Source organism: Dromiciops gliroides, chromosome 3 (genome assembly GCF_019393635.1).
Source record: "Dromiciops gliroides isolate mDroGli1 chromosome 3, mDroGli1.pri, whole genome shotgun sequence".
NCBI classification, from domain to species: Eukaryota; Metazoa; Chordata; class Mammalia; order Microbiotheria; family Microbiotheriidae; genus Dromiciops; species Dromiciops gliroides.
In genome coordinates this window covers 297,931,152-297,951,993 of record NC_057863.1, presented here as the reverse complement: position 1 = coordinate 297,951,993, position 20,842 = coordinate 297,931,152, and the positions used below count along the sequence as shown (strand labels likewise).

At 39.2% G+C, this 20,842-nt stretch overlaps 1 protein-coding gene across 2 annotated transcripts; it reads left to right on the top strand.

The window, feature by feature from the left end:
• Positions 1-5,333: 5,333 nt before the first annotated feature.
• On the top strand, positions 5,334-20,137 carry PRDX4 (peroxiredoxin 4). 2 transcript variants are annotated; one of them, XM_043998185.1, is made up of 8 exons: positions 5,334-5,774; positions 8,558-8,675; positions 11,429-11,545; positions 12,974-13,096; positions 16,131-16,261; positions 17,380-17,414; positions 18,929-18,975; positions 20,023-20,137. In XM_043998185.1, exons 1-8 carry the CDS (start codon positions 5,519-5,521, stop codon positions 20,024-20,026), a joined length of 831 nt encoding a protein of 276 aa, XP_043854120.1. In that variant the 5' UTR covers positions 5,334-5,518; the 3' UTR covers positions 20,027-20,137. The 2 variants fall into 2 exon arrangements, with proteins under 2 accessions (XP_043854120.1, XP_043854119.1); XM_043998184.1 differs by lacking the exon at positions 18,929-18,975 and having other exon boundaries at positions 5,335-5,774.
• The last annotated feature ends 705 nt before the right edge of the window (positions 20,138-20,842 follow it).

The window sequence follows — 20,842 nt, the reverse complement described above, 5'->3', positions numbered from 1 at the left end:
GACAGGGGCTCAGCTGGACAGGAGGGATTGGGAAAATTTGTGAAGACAGCTGTTGAGTAGGAAAAATAGAAGAGTACAATCTAAGTCCAATCTGGGTATGGGAGGGGCTTGGCTGTGGGGGGCACAGGAGATAGGTTTTGAGATCAGCCGGTGGGCAAAGAGAATATATCGGAGTTTCAGACATAGAGTTGTATGACAGGGGTTGACCCATAGGGAGGAAGGATATAGTGCAGCAGGCAGGGAAGAGGGAGTGAAGGGAGGAGGAGGTGAGGGGAGTGAGGCTGAGGAGTGGGATGGGATGGAATCTCAGAGGAGGGGGTGTCAGAAAGATTTGCTAGTCACATGGACTTGTGGCTTTCTGACAACAGGAGGAAGTCATCTAAGCAATCATTGAGGTCCTGTGAGGAAGGAGGCTTTTTTAGGGTTATCAATAGCTTCCTTAAGTTTGGTTAGTTTTGCCAGGCATGTCCTGCTTTATTCCTTCTCCTTTGAGTTCCAGCTTAAGGCCATGAAGACCAGTATTTATGGAATTTCTGTCCATTTCCCTTCATACCTGCAAAACAGGTTGAATTGCAAAATGGTATTATAGTTAAGAGTCCTGAGCACTGGTCAATTTTCTTGGGATTCTGACTGATATTGTGGCCAGACAGTGCTATAGTAAGAGATCATGGGGCGGCTAGGTGGTACAGTGGATAGAGCACCGGAGTTCAAATCTGGCCTCAGACACTTGACACTTACTAGCTGTGTGACCCTGGGCAAGTCACTTAACCCCATTGCCCCGTAAAAAAAAAAAAAAAAGATCATGCATTTCTTTTTCAAGGTTGTAAGGTCAAATTTAGCCCAATTTTTCAGGATGCACCCTAAAGGGGAATCCTTGGGGATACTCCCTCTCTGCCCCATGAGCCTAAGGCTGTTTAAACCTTTACCCAGATATCATCCTATCTAAGGAAACATTAAATCCAATGGTCCAAACATGGTTTGGATGTTAGGCCCAGCTTTTCACAAGGGAGATGCCACTGCCTGTCTACCCTCCTGGAGTTCTGGCAAGGGACAGAGTCAGGGCACATGAGAGAAAGAATAAAAAGGAGTTCTTACCTTGGGCTTTTGTGGTGAGAGGAAAGAGAAATTTCCCATGCCCTACACTGGGTGCCAGAAATATGTCATGCGGGAAATAGGTAGTGGGGGTCCTTAGGTATTCCTCTGTGAAGAATTACAACTCTCTAACAATCCAATTAGAATAAAATGGTCTTTTCTTTGGGCACTAGAGAAAGTGATCAAGAGGGAAGACAAAGACTTCACCTCAAGGGAAGGAGATGGCTTAGAGACATCTTTCTCTTTCGATCAAAGGAAGGCCAGAGCTTTTATAGAGGATAGATGGGGTAACTACCTGACAATAGAAAGTTACTTTTGGGGGTGGGGTGGGAAAAGCTTGAATGAGGGGTGGGATGGAAAAAGATTCTGGAGTTACCTCTGTCCCCTGGTGCCATCCCAGGTCTATAGAATTTTATCTCCCCTTACTTCTTAGGTGTGTCCATCCTGCTATCTAGTTGGTCAAGCTAAACTTTTTTTCTTTTTTTCAGGGTAATGAGGGTTAAGTGACTTGCCCAGGGTCTCACACAGCTAGTAAGTGTCAAGTGTCTGAGGCCACATTTGAACTTAGGTCCTTCCGAATTCAGGGCTGGTTGCTTTATTCACTGCACCACCTAGCTGTCCCTCAAGCTAAACTTTAATAGTCTCTTAATTCCTCCATATGTCCTAACCCCCACGTCAGAGATACTGGTGCATAACTGGTTTAAATGTATTTTAATAAGGATAGCTCACTTTTAAGTGAAACTTTAAAGTTTACAAAGTCCTTTCCTCAAAGTAAGCCATTGAAGTAGCTAGACTGTTATAATTATTCTCCCTATCAGCCCACCCCAAGAAGAATTATATCAAAGGGAAAACTTTGATATAGGTAAAATTTGTTTGGAAGGAACGAACTCCTAAAACTGGCATAAACAAAGCTGATGACATAAATGTTGGTGGAATTGAATTGAACTTATTTTGCATGGCAGAATATAAGGAGTGTGATAGACAATGGGAAAGATATTAAAAACTTGGTTTCTTTACTCAAAAGCAGTGGGTTTAGGGTTTAGTGAGAAAACTTAAGCTACCTGAGGGCAGGGACTATTTCATTTTTGTCTTTGTGTCTCCATTGCTTAGCACAAAGTAGGCATTAATCAGGTTTTTGGTTGACTTGACTGACCATAGGTAGTGGAGGAAAACCTATGTTTGCAGACTGGATGCCTATGGGGCAAGATACTCTGAAAGGGAAATAGGATAAGTACGGTGTGATGGATGGGATTGCTGCAGCATGTGAGAAAGCAGTCTCTGCTTGAGCTTCCTTTTTCCCAAACTCAACCCCTGAAAAACATTCACTCATACCTAGCAGTTCTAGGGAAAGACCACAGAATGCTGAACAGCCATTTCAATTCAACAAACATTTATCAATCATCTGCTTTATGCATGCATGGTACTATCAGAGATGCTGCAACATGCCAGGCACTGCAGAAGCAGAAGCTAGGAAGATAAAGATAAAAATAGAACAGCCCCTGCCCTCAGGGAACTTATATTCCATTTGGGATGTGAGCACACATTCGGCCAACACAAAGCATTCACAAAGAAATTCTGAAAGGGAGAAAATGCCAATATGTGGGGGCACAGGAAAGTGGAGAAACTGGAGGAGGCTTGTTTGTGAAGTGCCTGCCATTCCGAAGAAAGGGTGACTGTGAAAAGATAGTTATTTAAGTCCTTTAGCAAATGCTTATTAAGTACCTACAGTTTGCAGGGAGGTGTGCTAACACTGGGGGGTTATGAAGTTCGAATTAACCACAGTCCCTTGCCTTCAGTCTAGCAAACACAGATCTTACAGTCTAGAAACATAACAGTCATAGCATAATTAGTCTCCCTAACAACCACAAGAAAAAAGTGCCTTAGAATTCACTATTCGTGCAGACAAGGAAAATGTTGATATGGATATATAAAGTTTGTTTTCTGTGCCCTGATTATACTACTTTCTCTTTCTGAGATCTCTTCTGGCCCTTTAAGACTCCCTCCCTGACACAGAACTCCCCATAGGAAAGAGGAAGAACATTTCTGAAAAAGGAAGTCCTAGTCAGAGATGCAATATTCAGATAAATTGATTCACACTAAAGTGCTAGCAACAATCTGTGCTAGAATTTTTTTAAAATGTTAACAAAATAAAGCAATTTCTAATACAAAGGAATGAAATTAGAATGGTATAATTTCAATTATCCATCTTAATCTTATTAATTTCAATTATCAATCAGACCAATGGAATAGATTCTATTTTGGAGAGGATTTTCAAATTCATATTACAAAGGGCATCTCCCATTCTGCCCTGGCCTACTCATATGACCCACCTGAAAACCCTGTAATCAAATGAGATAACATAGGGTACTTTGTAATTGTTACAGCGATATGGAAAAGTCAGCCAATATTTTTGGGGGGGAAGTGTTTGTGTGTGTGTGAGGCAATTGGGGTTAAGTGACTTGCCCAGGGCCACACAGCTAGTAAGTGTTAAGTGTCTGAGGCCGAATTTGAACTCAGGTCCTCCCGACTTCAGGGCCAGTGCTCTATCCATTGCACCACCTAGCTGCCCCATCAGCCAACATTATTAATACTAGGAAAGCCATATGCAATGTAGAGCCATGGTCACTGTAAACTTGATTATGGGACCTGGAGTACACAGAACTCTTGGCTTCACTGGGGAAGTGAAGTGGGGAATAAGGAAAACAGTGGGGCATAGTTTTTCTCAGAGGAGTCCTTTCTTATCTCATTAGGTGTCTTTCATCAGTGCATGTAAAATGTTCTCTTTCCATGTAGTTATGATTTTGTATTATTTGGCATTTGTACTTCTCAAAAGCTATCACTGGTGGGGCAGCTAGGTGGCACAGTGCATAGAGCACCGGCCCTGGAGTCAGGAGTACCTGGGTTCAAATCCGGCCTCAGACACTTAATACTTACTAGCTGTGTGACCCTGGGCAAGTCACTTAACCCCAATTGCCTCACTAAAAAAAAAAAAAAAAAGCTATCCCTGGAAATGAAGAAATAGCTCCCTAAAACTGGTCCAAGAGCACTGGTTCTGAAATCAGGAGACTGTGTTTGAATAGAGCAGCTAGGGGATACACTGGCTAGAGCACTAGACCTGAGGGCAGTTAGGAGGCACACGGGATAGCGCACTGGCCCTGAAGTTGGGAGGACCTGAATCCAAATCTCACCTCAGACATTTACTTAGCTGTGTGACCCTGAACAAGTAAGTTAACCCCAATTGCCTTAAAACATCTGGGACCCTCTCCACGCATCCTGATGTATATATCTTGCCACGGGGCCCAGATGGCGAGGGAGGAGAGAGTATGAGGCTGATGAATTTGCACAGCCCTTCCTCACTTAGATCCAATTCATTGCAAGTCATGACATCTGTCATGGTCCTCTTCGAGAATGAAGGACAAAGAAAAACAGCAACGAGATCTGAAATTGGGAAGACCTTAAACACTTTCCGGCAATGTGAGTCACTTAATCTATGTCTGCCTCAGTTTCCTCATCTGTAAAATGGGGATAATTGTACTGACCTCCCAGAGTTAAGGATCAAGTGAAATGTTTGTAAAGCACTTGCAAAAAAAAAAGAAAGAAAAAAGAAAATTGCCTTAAAGCACTTGAAAACCTTATAATGCTATACAAATGTTAGCTTTTAACATCAGTATAAATTCCACTTCTGAAGTTCCGACCTGTCTGGCCTGAGGCTAGTCACTTAATTACTCTATCAGTTTGAGGTCCTTGGTAAAATAAACAGGTTGGGCGGGATGGCCTCTGAGGTGCCAGCCAGCTTTGGTTCTATGATGCGAATAAGAAAACAAAGACAGGAGAAGGATAGCAAAAGGTCAGACGCATTAGGAAGGGCAGAGGAAAAGCCACTGATGCTGAACTCTGCTTGTTTAGAACTGAATCAATAGGTATTTATTTAAGCGCCTACTGTGTGCTATGAACAGTGCACGTACAAAGAATGGAACAATCCTATTCCTGGGAAACTTGATTGTGGGACCCCTAAAGCTGCCAGTTAGTCACTAGGCAATAAGTGATTAAGCGCCTAATATTCCCCAAGCTAGGCTAAGTGGCTCAGGCCAGTCCCTTAAACTTTCGCGGGTCCAGGCCCAGGGCGTCCACGTTAAGGGGATGGGAAAGCCTGGAGGGGGCGGGGGTGGGAAGCGGGTCGCGGGAACGCGCCTTCCAGGCGCTGACACGTTGCTCAGACGCGGTGGCCGTGCAGAGCTCCCCGCCCCTTTTATCCCTTCCCGGGCCAGCTACGGCAATCCAGACCCAAAGCACAGGTCCTGTGCTTGCAGCCCCCGGCACCCCCTCCACGAGGGCCCGCCCGGTTGCGCGCGCATCCTGAGCGCGGACGAGCGGGCGGGCGGACTGACGGACTGCGGACGTGCAGAGCCGCTTCCCCTGCGTGGCCATGGAGGACTGGGGCGGGCTCCGTGGGCTGCGCCGCCGCAGGTTGGGGAAAGCCGCGGGGACGGCCGCGCTGCTGCTGGTGCTGCTGCTGCACCCTGCGCCCGTGCAGGGCAAGGTGGCCGAGGAGCCCGCAGAGCAGCAGCGGCCCCGGACCCCCGACGGCGAGTGCCACTTCTACGCCGGAGGTCAAGTGTACCCGGGAGAGGCGGCCCGCGTGCCGGTCTCGGACCATTCCCTGCACCTCAGCAAGGCCAAGAGTAGGTGCTGCCCCCGCGGGAGGGGGAAGAGGGGCGGGGGCGGGGTCACCGCGCTGCATCCTCACGGGCGGGGCCCTCGGATGTGGGGCTGCACCCCCAAACCGCAGCACGATCTGCATGGGCGAGGCCAGGATTTGGGGAAGCGCAGAGGATGTTGTGTCAAGTGAAGCATTTCCTTGATGAACCCACCGCAGGCCCCGAGACCTGATTATCCCCAGGGCCTATTGGCATATGGTGAGGGTTTAGTTTAAAGCCCCATCTCGGGCTTAGAATGACTTCTACATATGCAGATGTGTCGCTTGGACAAAGGGCACAGGAGCGGGAGTATAAAGACTTAGGGAGCTAATATGATTTCTGCCACTTGGTACTTGGTCAACGTTGGGCAGATTACTTTGCCCCGGGCCTCCGTTTCCCCCATCTGTAAAACGAATGGGTTGGACTAGATGGCCTCTAAATTTCCATCCAGATCTAAATGTGGTATTATTTGTGTTAGTGTTCAGGGTGAAATAAATGACAGACCAGAGGTCTACCTCAATTTCCCCAGCAGAAGAATGAAGGGGTTGGACTATAGCCTCTAGATACCCTTCCAGTTCCTCTCTATGGTCCTGTTCTTATCCACAGTGCAATGAAACTGTTCCTTTCTAGACCAATAACTTTAATGTTTCTTATTGCTTTTTTTGTGTTTCCCAAAACTACATAGTACTCTGGAGGGACCAATGGAAGAGGAAATGGAATGGGGGAATTGGAATTAACAAATTTATGTTCATAAACCTTTGTACCCAGACAGTTTGAACTTAAAACTATTTGCTTTTCTGGCCTATTTAGAGAAGGACACGTCAGTGAAAACATACTACATTGAAGCTGGGCTGCTGAAGAGTTTAGGACTATAACATTCAGAGATGAGACTGAGGACAGTTTTCAGTGATTTTGATAAAACTAGTTTTACATCAAAGGTATATATTTGTATCTGACCACTTAGCACAGTTCAGAAAACACATAACAAATGCTTGTGGGATTGAAATTCCTGATTAAATCCAGGAGGACTGTAGCTGAGAGGCACCCTTTTAAGTTTAGAAAAGTCATATGCCTTATAATTGTAAACAAATGATTGAGATGCTATGCAGACCTTTAAAACATAAATGTGAGCGGTTATTATTACCACGACCAAGTGATTACATTCCCAAATTGCAGGAATAAATGCATGAGAGACAACTCTCCACAACTGAAACAAGTCTAAGAGTTTAAGGTTTTTTTGCTTTCTACCATTTTGTTTTCTAAAAACTTTTATTTTCAAGTTATCATGTATAATTCTATATGTTTGAACGCTTCCAGTAAGATCATTCTCTGATGTAGTATCATGGCATGGACGTTACTCTTGATTCTCAAGAGCTATGACAACAGCCTGGTAATTTTCCTAAGTTCAGGAAATTCATCACCAATTTTGCTGAGTGATACATTTTTCAGCCACAGTAAATTTCAAAAATAATATATATTATTGAGGGATTGCTCTCTGCATTGAAAGGAGTTCCCACATCAACAGAATTAAAGATCTTTGAACTATATAGATGTACATACAATAATTTAAGAATTTTTATAAGCCTGCTATATCAAATCTCATGTCATTACACAGTGAACAAAGTGAATACATATTTATAATTAGAGATTTTATTTTTAAAAAATTACTGTCACTTCTGAACAATTATAAGTTCCAAATCTTACTGATTTTCTCTCGCCTAGCCAGGTACCTTGAAATGTTTATGGTAACTAAGCATTTACACCAACCCATAACTTCTCATGAAAATTTTTTAAATGTTTCCTCTTTGCCTGAAAGTACATTTTTACTTTTGCATATTTGCTTCATTTCTATATAGCCACTTAGAAAATTTATGCTTCAAAGAATTGTAGTTGGAATTCATTTCATATACTATCAATATAACTTGGCCCCTGAATGCATAGATGGTTTTTCCAAGTACTTATATTGTAAGTAATGAAAAAATCAGAACCCTGACTGCAAAAATCAAAATTTGCTAAACAAAAGTTAATAATTTCTTTCATCACTTAGTTTGCACTAATCATTTATGAGCATCCCCGTAATTTGATCCCTAATGATTCCTTATTTTGATTCTTTATAACATTGTTTGACCATTTATTTTCATAATCCTTTTCATACTCATCATTCTGGGCACAAAACATAAAAATTCAATTCAAATCTGCTATTTGATTCTCCTCACCTACTCTCAAAATGGCCACTTTCAGAAATTTTATAAATAAGTACTAACTTTGGAAAATACAAAGAATAAGTAAAAAATTAGCTTTCTAGCTAAGCTCTCCTTACAAGCACCTGGTATCAGTAGTTGCTGAATACCTGTCACATTAGGTGTTGTACTGAAAACATAATCTCTGTTTTCCAGAAATTTCAGGGAAATGTCATTGTCTTGAGAAGCCTAACATATGCCTAGTTTACACTTCATCATTGATTTCAGCGAAGTCCTAACATGCTGATAAATGGCTTCAAGATATAACATTAATAACATTGTGTTAGCCAGACCCAGGAAATCTCTTATGGACCTATGAGCCATCTTCCTAAAACAGAGGCATTTGAAACCTGTCACCTAGTGTTCAGTAACTCTGTTGCCTTCATTTTGTGTTATTTATTAGTATGAAAGATGATTTCCCAAAAAACAGCCTGGGGCAGTTCATCCAACAATCCAACAACTTTCTCCTGGTTATATAACCAGTCAAATTAACAATGTGCAATCTCTCTCTCTTTTTTTTCCCCCAAGTTTCTAAGTCAGCACCTTATTGGGAAGGAACAGCTGTGATAAATGGAGAATTTAAGGAGCTAAAATTAACTGATTATCGAGGAAAATATTTGGTTTTCTTCTTCTATCCACTTGACTTGTAAGTAAGACTCTCCAAAGTAGTATACATTAACACCTCAATTAATTAGTACCTAACGGAGCAGAACTCTCAGTTAACCAGAGATTTTTCTCAGCATTCAGCTTCTGGAAATGATGCAAGCTGAAACAAGAAATTTTGGCCAAAAAATAGCATTTAGAATATATCTAGAGTATAGTCATTCTAATCTCCTATACTTTAAGTATAGCAATTATCTTCACAGTTACTAAAACAAAAGAAAACAAAATTTTTGTATAGAGAAAAGAGAATGGAGCTTAGAGTCAAAAGGGAGGTTTGGTTTTGAGTCCCATTTGTGACAGGTCATGTGACCATTAACTGGCTTTAACTGTGCTTTAGTTTGCTCCCAGGAGTATGCTCAAGTGTGACATTTCCAAACTACATGAAAATAAGAGTATGCAAAATAATCCCAAGTTTCCTATTTGAATACAGTAACTTTCTAATCCTCCATTAAAGTCCTTTTAATATGTTTCATCTTGGAATGGAAGTGACTCTGATTTTTGAGGCCATACCAGGAGAGTGACCATAAGCTCTGGCAGATAACAGTAAGCTGAAAAGGATTTGAATTCAGACCGAGTAATGGATTGTATGTTGTCAAAGACTAGCTGAGCTAACTTGCGATAAGATCATGCCCATGTAGGCTTCAGCATGATGTATTTTTCAGCCCCAGCAATTTGAAAGACCATCAACCAAGCTGTGATGAGGGAGTACCCTTGCTGACAAAATTGCAATCCACTAATATTTTTATGATGCCAAAAATGAAATAGGAAAATGTTTCCTGGCTTATCTGCCACAAACTAATGTTACTGTTTCATTAGAATCAGGTTGGAATTTCTTCAATACGGTTTAATCTTACTCAGAGACTACATAAACCCATTCAATCAGTTCCTTCTTAGATTCCTCCAAATTGGGAAGATTTGGTATTTTACTCCATGAATTCTACCAAATCTACTTTACTGAGACAGCATGAGTATATGTAATAATTAAGATATTTAGCTGAACAGATCTGTATGAAAAATCTTTCTAATCAAAACAATATTTGAACAACTACAACTTGTAATATGACAATCTCTAGTAAAAGCTCAAACTGAAAATACCAATATATGGATATACATAACAGATAAGGGTGTGCTGATAAATGTTTAGCAACCAGGCTTTCCTGGTACTGCATACTTTTAAGTGTAACCTGCATCATTAACACTTTTTAAAGTAGCAAAGCAATAAATCAAGCCCTGAATTATAGCAACTGCCAGTTTTCAAGGTATAGATGCTCACCCTGAAAATTTAGCAATCACGTTCTCTTGTTAGAGCTAACTCTGGCTCACCCTTGCCTATAGATAAAATAGGAATGAACTTTTGGAATTCCCTATAGTGATAAGACTGGGCTGCAAAAAAAAATATGGATTGGTAAAACAGATTTTTTTTAAAAGTAGTCCTTTGAAATTGAAAATCTGTTGCAATTCCAATTTGTTTCTTAAAAAACTCACTAGGAAACAAGTAATAAATATTTTACAAGCACAACGTATGTCAGTTCTCGTGTCCTGAGCACATAGCCAAGAAATATTCCTGAGATTCTGTCCCAATAGCTAAGTTTTGTGCTTTTTGGACAAAGGGATAAAATGTCAGGGTGCCAACAGTCCACCAAGAACAGAACAACCGATGTAGGTCTTTTTTCTGCCACTGTTTTTATGTATTTCTTTTTTTTTCTTTTCTTTTTTGCAAGGCAATGAGGGTTAAGTGACTTGCCCAGGGTCACACAGCTAGTGTCAAGTGTCTGAGGTCGGATTTGAACTCAGGTCCTCCTGAATCCAGGGCTGGTGTTTTATCCAGTGTGCCACCTAGCTGCCCCTTTTTTTTTGTTTTTGTTTTTGTTTTTATGTATATCTACCATAAGTCAATTGGAAAAACTTGCCTGAAGTGGTGGAGGACCCAAATTGAGCAAAAGGAAACTACTATATCATTTCTCCAGTCCCCACCCCTCAATATACCCAGTATTTTTCCCAGTGAGGGGAGAAATAGCTTTTAGGGAAGACACAGGGGTGTAAAAACTCTTTTATTACTTGGAAGTTGGATAAGTTCCTTGCAGTAGTCAGTCAATAAACATTAGGTTCCAAGCACTGTTCTAATCACTGAGGATACAAAGAAAAGTGAAAAACAGTTCCTATCTAATAGTGGAGATGGTTTGCAAATAACTATGTGCAAATAAGCTATATATAAGATAAACTGGGAAATAATCAGCAGAGAAAGATTGGCATTAAGAGAGATTGGCTTCCTGTAGAAGGTGACATTTTAGCTGGGACTTGAAGGAAGCCTGGAGGGGGAGCATTCCGTGCATGGGGTGAAAATGCCCAGTCAGGATATGGAGTGTCTTGTTCAAAGGACAGTAAGGAGACCAGTGTCTCTGGATCACAGAGCAGTGAATTTGGGTGGGGGAAGGGGAGTTCTAGGATTCTTGAAGGAAACAGGTTAATTGGTGATCTTGGATAAGTTCTAGTACATACAAGTTTTCAATATAACTGAGAATCATCTATTATTAACCTAACATTTGATCAAAGTATCTTCTAAATTGGTTACTGCATCATAGTTTCATATATAAAACTGTTATTTAATGTATATTACACCTGTTCAAATCTAAAGAATGTTCTGGAGAAGATGAAAATTATTTTGGTACTAAACAAATTATGAATAACATATTCTGTGCAAACTGAATTACTTTTTTTTATTTTTCTGACTTTCAGCACTTTTGTGTGTCCTACTGAAATTATCGCTTTTGGTGACAGAATTGAAGAATTCAAAGCTATAAATACTGAAGTGGTTGCATGCTCTGTTGATTCACAGTTTACCCATTTAGCATGGTATGTGACTGACCTTTACATATTCTTTACAAAAAAAACCCAATACATATTAAATTATAGGTTGATTTCCAGTATAACAATAAATATATACTTAAGATTCTATATCAAAATACTCAGTAATAGGTTTATAAAGTGGAAAATGAACTACTGGGCCAATCAAATTAAGACTATAGACTTAAAATTCAGGCAAATAGATTAAATGCAAAAGTTATGAAAAGATGTACTATATATGTGTGTGTTTGTATATGTATATATGTGTGTGTGTATATACATATACATACATATATACATACACACATACATACGTGTGTATGTTTGGATGTGGCCAATATGGGAATATGTTTTCTTGACTATGCACATTTATTACGTATACATTCTTTTTTTTTTTTTCCCAGCGAAAGTAGGAAGGTATGGGAGGGAATGAAAATTGTTCAGTTAAACTGAATTTTTATAAAAGGAAAAATGTGATGATGAGAGGGGAGAAAAAACTGGAGTTTTAAAATTGAGCCTGTATTTGATTTGTGACCTTGATCTGAGAGGAAATAAAATCTTTGAAATTTATTATTTTATTGGCAAACTTTTTTAGGGAGGAAGCATGGTACAGTTGAAAATGCTGAATTGGGGGTCATAAGACTTGAGTTCAGATCCCAACTCTTCCTTTGTGAGTTTGGCAGGTTACTTAACCTTTTGAGACCTTAGTTCCTTCATTGATAAAATGAAGGGATTAGACTAGCAGACCACCAAATCCTGCTCACCTCTGGATAGATGACCCTGTGATTATCTAGTAGAAGTGGTATGGTGTTGGGCAAAGACATCTTGACCTTTAAAATACTTATTCTAGTTTAAGCCATCACTTTTCCTACTTCGACTTCAGTTTTATATAAAGAGATTAGGGATAAGTCATCTCTTTAGCTTTCAGTACCACCTGTGGATCTAAGCAAAGCCCTCAGACACCAAAAGTGAAGACTGAACTGGTAGTGAGGAAATCTGGATTTAACTGGGCAAGTCATTTCCCTCCTCTGGGCCTGCTCATCTGTAACTGAGAATGATGACAATACTTGAGCTACCTACCCTGACAGGTGCTTTTTAGGAAAGTGCTTTGGAAACCGAAAATGCCGTACAAAGAAGCTAGGTTTGCCAGAAGACATTAGATAGGTCAAAATACACGTATACAACAGTGGTTTTCAGTCAGAGGTGAGCAGAAGGCACTACTCTCTACTAAATCTTAAAAGTGCAGGCTCCCATTTTAACGGTAAAAACATAGGAAATTAGGGGTAATCAAGTTCAATCAGTCTTTTATGTGTTGCTTTCTACTTTGTTGTATATAAATGGAGATAACTCTAAACTCACAAATGTTGTATAGCCTGAACTGTTTTTAGCTAATAAGAATCACAATCTCTAAGAAATATACACTTCATTTTCTTAAAGGATTAATACCCCTCGGAAACAAGGAGGCCTTGGACCAATGAAAATTCCACTTCTTTCTGATTTAACACACCAGATTTCTAAGGATTATGGAGTTTATCTGGAGGACTCTGGTCATACTCTTAGGTACTTCCTTCCAAATGTATTTCCCACTCTACTTTTCTTAAAATGAATTTTCTTTGGCTTAGTACATAACAAAGTTTATTCAAAAAATAATTATTTAGATCTGTAAGGCTGCTGTAAATGCTCTAGGAATGTTAAATGAATGTACTATTGATAAATATCTTTATATGTGTATATATTATACCCATGTATATTTAATGGATTAACAAGCCATTTCAGTTTATATATTTGCACATAAATAACATACATATATTCTACTACATACTGAAATACATGCTATATGTGTGCATATACACATGGCGTACTGAAATATGCACTGAAAACCAACTCATCATTGGCATGGATGAATATTAAAGAGATATTTCCTTGAACAGTTTTCACTAGGTCTCTAATGTTAAATCAAAGAATTTTGTAAAAATGTGGTTGAAACTTACTTAGCATTAGATGGATAATGATCTTCTTAAGAACTTAATTTGGATTTGTAGGTAGAAAATGTTTTTGAGCTGTGCTTTTCAGTACCAGTAATTCGTAGAAGTCAGTGACTTTGCTAGGAAGGGTTGTGCCAGTTTTAAGATTAGGTTCTCTTGTGTCACTTTCTAATTTCTTAATAACAAGTTTCCTAATGTCAGCTGCTTTGAACCAGTGGTGTACTCCATGTATAAGAAGAAGAAGAAGATGATCATTCTATCGCATTTTAATAACATGAATAGTATGAATTATTTTTCCAATAATAGTTACGGATTTTATCTAATTTCTCCTGCCCCGTGGGTGTTCTAGACTGCTATTCAGGGTACAGTCTTTACTATACCAGTGTGTATCACATGACCTTGACCTATTAGTACTATCTTCTATCCAAATGAGTTAACCTATTGTAGACACAAATATGGAAGAACACTGAAGGAAGGAAACTCCAATTTTAAAAGGTGTTCATTTAATAGGTCACATAACCTCTGTCTCAGTTTCCTCATCTGTAGAATGGGGATAATAATAGCACCTACTTTGCAGAGTTGTTGAAAGGATAAAATGAGATTGATATATAAATGCTAGCTATTATTAGTATAATTAATGATTCATCTTTATTCCTCTTTCCATGCCTTATCCTGGTGTAGAGGTGACCTTGAGTCCCAAAACCATCACAGCAGAGGCAAGCATTTGCAGGAAGGGCTTTGCATGCAGGTCCATTGATGGACTGGGTGTCTAAGGGTTATCCTAGCTAAGTCAGGCATATAGTATTGAATATTTTAGCCACACCAACTCCTAAACACTCTACTACATTATAAAGGAGTTGAAATTCTGCTTCATTGGAGGGAAAGCCTTTACTGATAAAATTACAACTCCTTAAAGAATCCAAATTAGTAGTTAACTAAATAGTAAAAATATTAATCAGGCTGATTAAGAAAATGTATTGGTGCCCAAAAGTCTTCTTACCTTCATGCGGTACCTGCTTCCACTGCAGTTTCCAGGCCTTTCTTTGCATTGACTGTCCCCCAGGTCTGAAGTGTTCTCCCTTTTGATATCTACAACTCCCTTCAAGACTCAGGTCAAATTGAGTCTTGCTCCCTAAACTTCCTTCGACTCTTTATGTATCTTATATATAATTTATATCCTATTTTTTATGCATGTATGGTCTGCTGTTTGTATCTCCGGTGCTTAACATAATGCCTGGCTCGTAGAAAAACTTAATAAATGGTTTGTTGCTTAACAGTCATTTTGCATAAAGATGATAATTAAATATATGAAGTTGCTGCAGTCATTGAGAGTTTTGTAAAGAAGTAAAACATTGCCCAGGACAAAAGTCTTTGGGAACACCCACTGTTAGAGAAAGTGCTATGGTTGATGAGCCAGTAAAGGAGACAGAGAAGAACCAGTCAAACAGGAAGAGAACCAAGAGAGAATATTGTCATAAAATCCTAGAGAGGGTAGAGTATCCAGGAAGAGAGGCTAGTCATCACTGTCAGGTGCTCCAAAAAGCTCACATTAGATGAGGACTGAGAAAAGACCATCAGATCTGCTTATTATAAGATTGTTGTTAACTTTAGAGAGAGAGGTTTCAGTTGAGAAGAAGTTGGAACTAAGATTGTAAAGGGATGATTGGCGAATGAGGAAAGGAAGTTAGAAGCAAAGAATAGACAGATTTTTCTAGGAGCTTGGCTGAGAAAAAGAGAAATGAGACCATTGCTTGAAGGAACAGGGATGGGAGGGTATAATGGAGGTCGGGAGAGATTTATTTAAAGAGACCCAGTACTGGGGGCAGCCAGGTGGCACAGTGGATAAAGCACCAGCCCTGGATTCAGGAGGACCTGAGTTCAAATCTGGCCTCAGACACTTGACACTTACTAGCTGTGTGACCCTGGGCAAGTCACTTAACACTCATTGCCCCGCAAAAAAAAAAAAAAGAAAGAAAGAGAAGGCCCACCTCTGTTGGAGACTGAGAGGAGAGAAAGCCTGGAGATTATCTTGAGTTGCTCCAGAGGAAATAATGCTTTCAAATTCTTATTGATATAATTAAGTAGAACAGGTGATAAAAGTTCTTGGGGTGACAGTGTTTAGTGTCATATACTTTTACTCCCCCAGTGTATGTTTATCTTGTCTGTATTGTCCCCTCTTACAGGTATAATCTCCTTGAGGGCAGTAAGTATTTGATTTTTGTCTTTGTACTTGCAGTTCCTAGCATATAATCTATGCATAACAGAAGCTTGTTGATCGATTGCTTAGCAGAAAGACTGAAAAATGGTAGGGTATTTGTGTATGGTTAAAGAAGGAGGGGTCCGAAGGGACTGTTTGAGATTCTATGTTAGAGTCATACATCTTGGACATTAGAGAGAGTTAGAATAAAAATTTTACCTTCACTAAAAAGGAATTTCATAAAGCACCAGCCCTGGATTCAGGAGGACCTGAGTTCAAATCCAGCCTCAGACACTTGACACTTACTAGCTGTGTGACCCTGGGCAAGTCACTTAACTCTCACTGCCCACACCAAAAAAAAAAACAACCAAACAAGGCATTTCATTTATCTTAACTATTCTTCAATTTTCAGAGGTCTTTTCATTATTGATGACAAAGGAATCCTACGACAGATTACAATGAATGACCTTCCTGTTGGCAGATCAGTCGATGAAACACTACGTTTAGTCCAAGCTTTCCAGTACACTGACAAACATGGAGAAGGTGCCCTTCTTTTCTTTGCTGTTTTAGAGTCAGCAGTCCTAACAGGCCTTTTGTCTTATTAGTCTAAAAAGTAGCAATGCAGTTTCCTTTCTTGTGCTGAAATAAATTTCAATACAGTGCTCCAGTCTTCTGATTAAACTGTAGTTCAAACTGAGAGCTAATTCACTAATACTGTTTGAGGACAAATTGAATTTATTTGTAAAATTAATTGAACAGATTGTTTCTAATACATTCTTACCTACCAAATCGGGGGGGAAATAAACAGAATCAAAAAATAATTACAAAAAGGGAAGAATCCAAGAATTTAAATCCTACTCAATTTAAACTTGGGTTATTCTCTTAATATGGGCGGGGCGGGGGGGGGGGGGTTCAGATTAGATTTCTATAATTAAAGTATGCCAGATTCTCACTTTTTTAATGCAGCACTCATTTTTTGTATTTGCCTATTGTTCCAGTTTTTAAAAATATAGTAATTTCACTGAGTCTCCTTGTTGTGACAATTAGTAGAAACCTATCATTAAGTCCTTTTTCTCTAGAGAGGTTTAATGGTGACCAAGCTAAATGAAAATTTCAGGTTATACAACTTCTGGTACAGATCATAATTTGCTTAAAAGTATAACTCACAGTCTGAGTAATATGCACCTTGGTTAAGAAGTTCCTTTTGTTGTCTTTCAAATATTCTTTTTAATGGACTAGTGAACCATATCATTGAGTACAAAGTGCTGACTTTTATGTGGCTTGCATTTTGGTAAGAATTCTGTATAAATAGCTAAGCTCAAGTCCCCTTAGATTTTTTACTTGAACAAACTTTCTAGCTAATATTTGAGAAGCATTTAATTCAGTTCATTTTTTCATTGTAAACTAAACATAAATTGGCAATCAGGAAAGTAAGTCAGTTTTCTGCTGGCCAATTCAGCAACTTAAATTCCTTGCTAAGGGAAAACAATCTCACATAAAAATAGAATTCAGCCCCCTAGAAGAAATTCTTATATAATTGTTTAGCAGTAGCGTTCAGTTCCAGTAATTAATTAAAAAGAAACCAAAAAAACACATTTGTTAAAGGACTCAATTTAAAAGAAAAAATCTTAATGTTTATTTGTTTTTTCCTTCCCCATTAGTCTGCCCTGCTGGTTGGAAACCTGGTAGTGAAACGGTAAGTTAAACTTATTTGGCTTAGGACTGGAAGCAAGGTGGATGGGGAGGCAAAACCCAGCTGAGCTTAGATTGTTGTTTCTTATGGTTGGCACCATCTTGATTTTATTAATAAAGCAAATAAGCCTCCATTGATGGGCAGAAATGTCAGAGGGCAAAACTTCTTAGGTCTCTAGGGAGGGGAGTTGGAGCCAGTTGTGATATGGTAAATTTGAAAACCAAGCATTAGGAAAAATGTGCTTTTTAGAAGGGAAGAAAATAATGGAGATATTGGGATAAATTGGAGAATCCCTCAGGCTTCAAATGTGGATCCTTAATTTATTATATTTAACAGTCAGTGAAATTGTTTTCTGTAGTCCAAAACAAGAAATAGTCATAACAGATGATTCCAAAAATAAGGGGGATGTTTGAATAAACCTGGCTTAGGTTACACCTGCTCTAAGGCTTTGTGGCCTTGTTCTTTTGTCACCTTTTAAGGAAAGAATGAATGGAACCAAGGGGAGTCAGAGTTACCTTATAAATTTTAGGATAAATCTTTGGACCCCCCCCCCAAAAAAAGTTGAGAATCACTACTTTGAGCCAGTTCTACTATTTTGCTGTTAAATTTAGACAATATCTTAGAGCCTGTTTACATCCAATATCAATCATTTCCCTACGGAGTGGAACTCATGCTTGTTTATTATAGAAAATACCAATTTGCTAAGGTGGCACAGCTAGTTAGTAGCAGAGCTGGGACTAGAAATCCAGTCTCCTGACACCCAGTCAGAGTCACCAGTCAGAATTACTTTTATAGAACTCTTTACAATATACGAAGTACTTTTTAACAAAATAATAGGAGGCCGGTTTCCATTATACCAAATTCCTCCTTAAATAGTAAAGCTCCATGGAGTCAATAAAAACTGCTAATGAAATGCAAAAAAGCATATTTTAGTATGTGCAAAAATCATGACACGGACTTGGATTTGACTAACAATTGTGGATGAGAGAGTTATCTGTACATTATACACTAACAAAAGCTTAAGACTCCTTAAATAACATATTAGTATTAAGGGACATTTTATGATGTGTTAGTAGTTTTTTCAGTACAAGATTACTAAAAATAAAATCGATAGGAATTTATTTAGCATACAAATTGTTTGCTTGCAACTTGTCAGAAATTGCCATTTTGAGGCAACATTGTATTAGAAACCTGGATTTCTAGCTACTAAGGTATCAATGCAATCACAATACTTTTTTGCTCTTGAATATACTTCAACAATTCTTTATTTATAGGACAGCTGCTGTGTCCAAAGTATTATGCTAGGTGTTATGTTTTTTAGTTTGGCAACAGTTTCAGATTTTAAGAATCACCAATCTTTCTTATCCCCCAAATTATAAATTGGAAAACTTCTAATGCTCTCATTAAAATCAAGATAACTCAGATCCATTAACCAGAAATTTCATCTGGGAGTAAATTCCTTTTAAAATACATTAACATCTGTAGACATGCTCTTTCAATGTGCTTGATTTAATTAGATCAAACCTGAAGAAGCTATGAAAGCCTGGTGGCCAAAAGAAGATCTGTAAGTAAATTGAGGGGATTTGTATACAGATGTTAATTTATTAAATGAATTACAAATTTGTGATCGAAGCATTTCAAATGGATGGATATGAAGAGATGAGTTGACTCATTCTATGCTGAGTGTACCCACCTGATGATGGTGGGTGGTGTCATGACTTTCAGTGAATTGGATTTAAGTGAGGCAGTGACCCTTCACCTCACTGGGCCTCAGTTTCTTCCTCAGTAAAGGGACAAAGTTGGGGCCTCTCAGGTTCCTCCCAGCTCTAGGCCTATGATCCTTTGATCGTATATAAAAACACAGTTCTAAGTCATAGGAATAAGCATTGTTTTCTACAGACAAGTGAAGGACAACTCTTCAGTGAAGTGGTTTTCAGGTGTGAAGACAGAGACAATTTTTGCTTTACATAAATTCACATTACACACCACACACATACACACACACCTGTTAACTTTACTATATAGTACTGTGCTCTCTCTCCCAGCTCCTGCCCCTCAGCTCCATACTCCACAACCTCCCACACCATTACCCCCTACCCCAAAAAATCAAAAACCCTGCGGCAGTGAAAGCAGACCAATGGAGAGACTGTCCCCACCACGCCCATAAGATAGGAGCTTGGCTTGAGACTTTCACCCGCACTATCCACCTGCCCTCGAGTTCACCTCCCATGTGTTTGTCTTCCATATGTCCACAAGTCCGTGTCTGGTCCCTACATATTTCTCCCGCTCCCCCCCACCCCAAGTGTTTTTCATCTGAGTTCTGGCCATGCCCCCCACGTGACTTTCCCTGGCCTCTGTGTGTTCCTCCTCCTATTTTCATTTCTCTGTCCCCAACACTCCTATATTTTTAAATTGTGTGCCCCTCCCTCCACTGGCTTGCGCCCCCCCTTCTTCCTTCCTTCACATGCAGGCAGATTGACATTATGTGAGAATTGCTTTTCATAGAGAGAGGCCTTTGGAACAGTCCGCTTACATAAAGTGAGAACATCTGTACTTTGGATACAATAATGTACCTTCTGGATAAATTCGTGACTTTGTTCTTTCTTTACAGATAATTCCAGATCCAGCTGGAAAACTGAAGTATTTCGATAAACAAAATTGAAATGTTTGCTCAGGTCGTGTCTAGTTCAAAAGTTACAAATAAAATTTTAGTGGTTTTGATACTACTTTGTGTTTGTAGTGATTGGGATGCACTGTGGTAGGAGGAAAAATGGGGACGTGACATTACGACACCAACACTTCCCCATGGCCCAAAGATATTTATTTCTTGATAAATTATATGTGGTACAACGAAAGCACAGAATGTACAGTAACATATCTGGAAGCACTCACGACAAGGAAGGAAAACCTACTGAAAATTCTTTGTCTTTCATTGGGAACATGAAAGGGACAAGTACTCAGAGGATTCAAACTCTGCTGAGAAAAGGCAGGCAAAGATACTCTACTTTAAAAAAATCTTTATCATCAAAAAACACTGTAATGCTGAAATTGTGAAAATGTGGTACAGTTGTGTGACGTGGAATCTGTTTAGAATATGCAAATGAAATATTCAAATGAGCAGTATCATTCTCTTGTCACATAAACCTCAAAAATTTGCTGATGTACATTATAAGCCCTTAAATATTATCCATCATCTTTGAATATATATCTATACCCTTAAATTCTTTCAGTTCATCTATCTACTCTGAGGGCCACAAATTTAAATGTGGTACCCACTGAGCCCCCTTTTATATTTGCCTTAAAACATTTCTTCACACTTCTACTTATCATCAGTCTATTAACATTTATTAATGCACTTACTATATGCCAGGCACTGTGCTAAGTGCTAGGGATACAAAGAAAAGACCAAAAAGTCTGCCCTCAAGGAACTT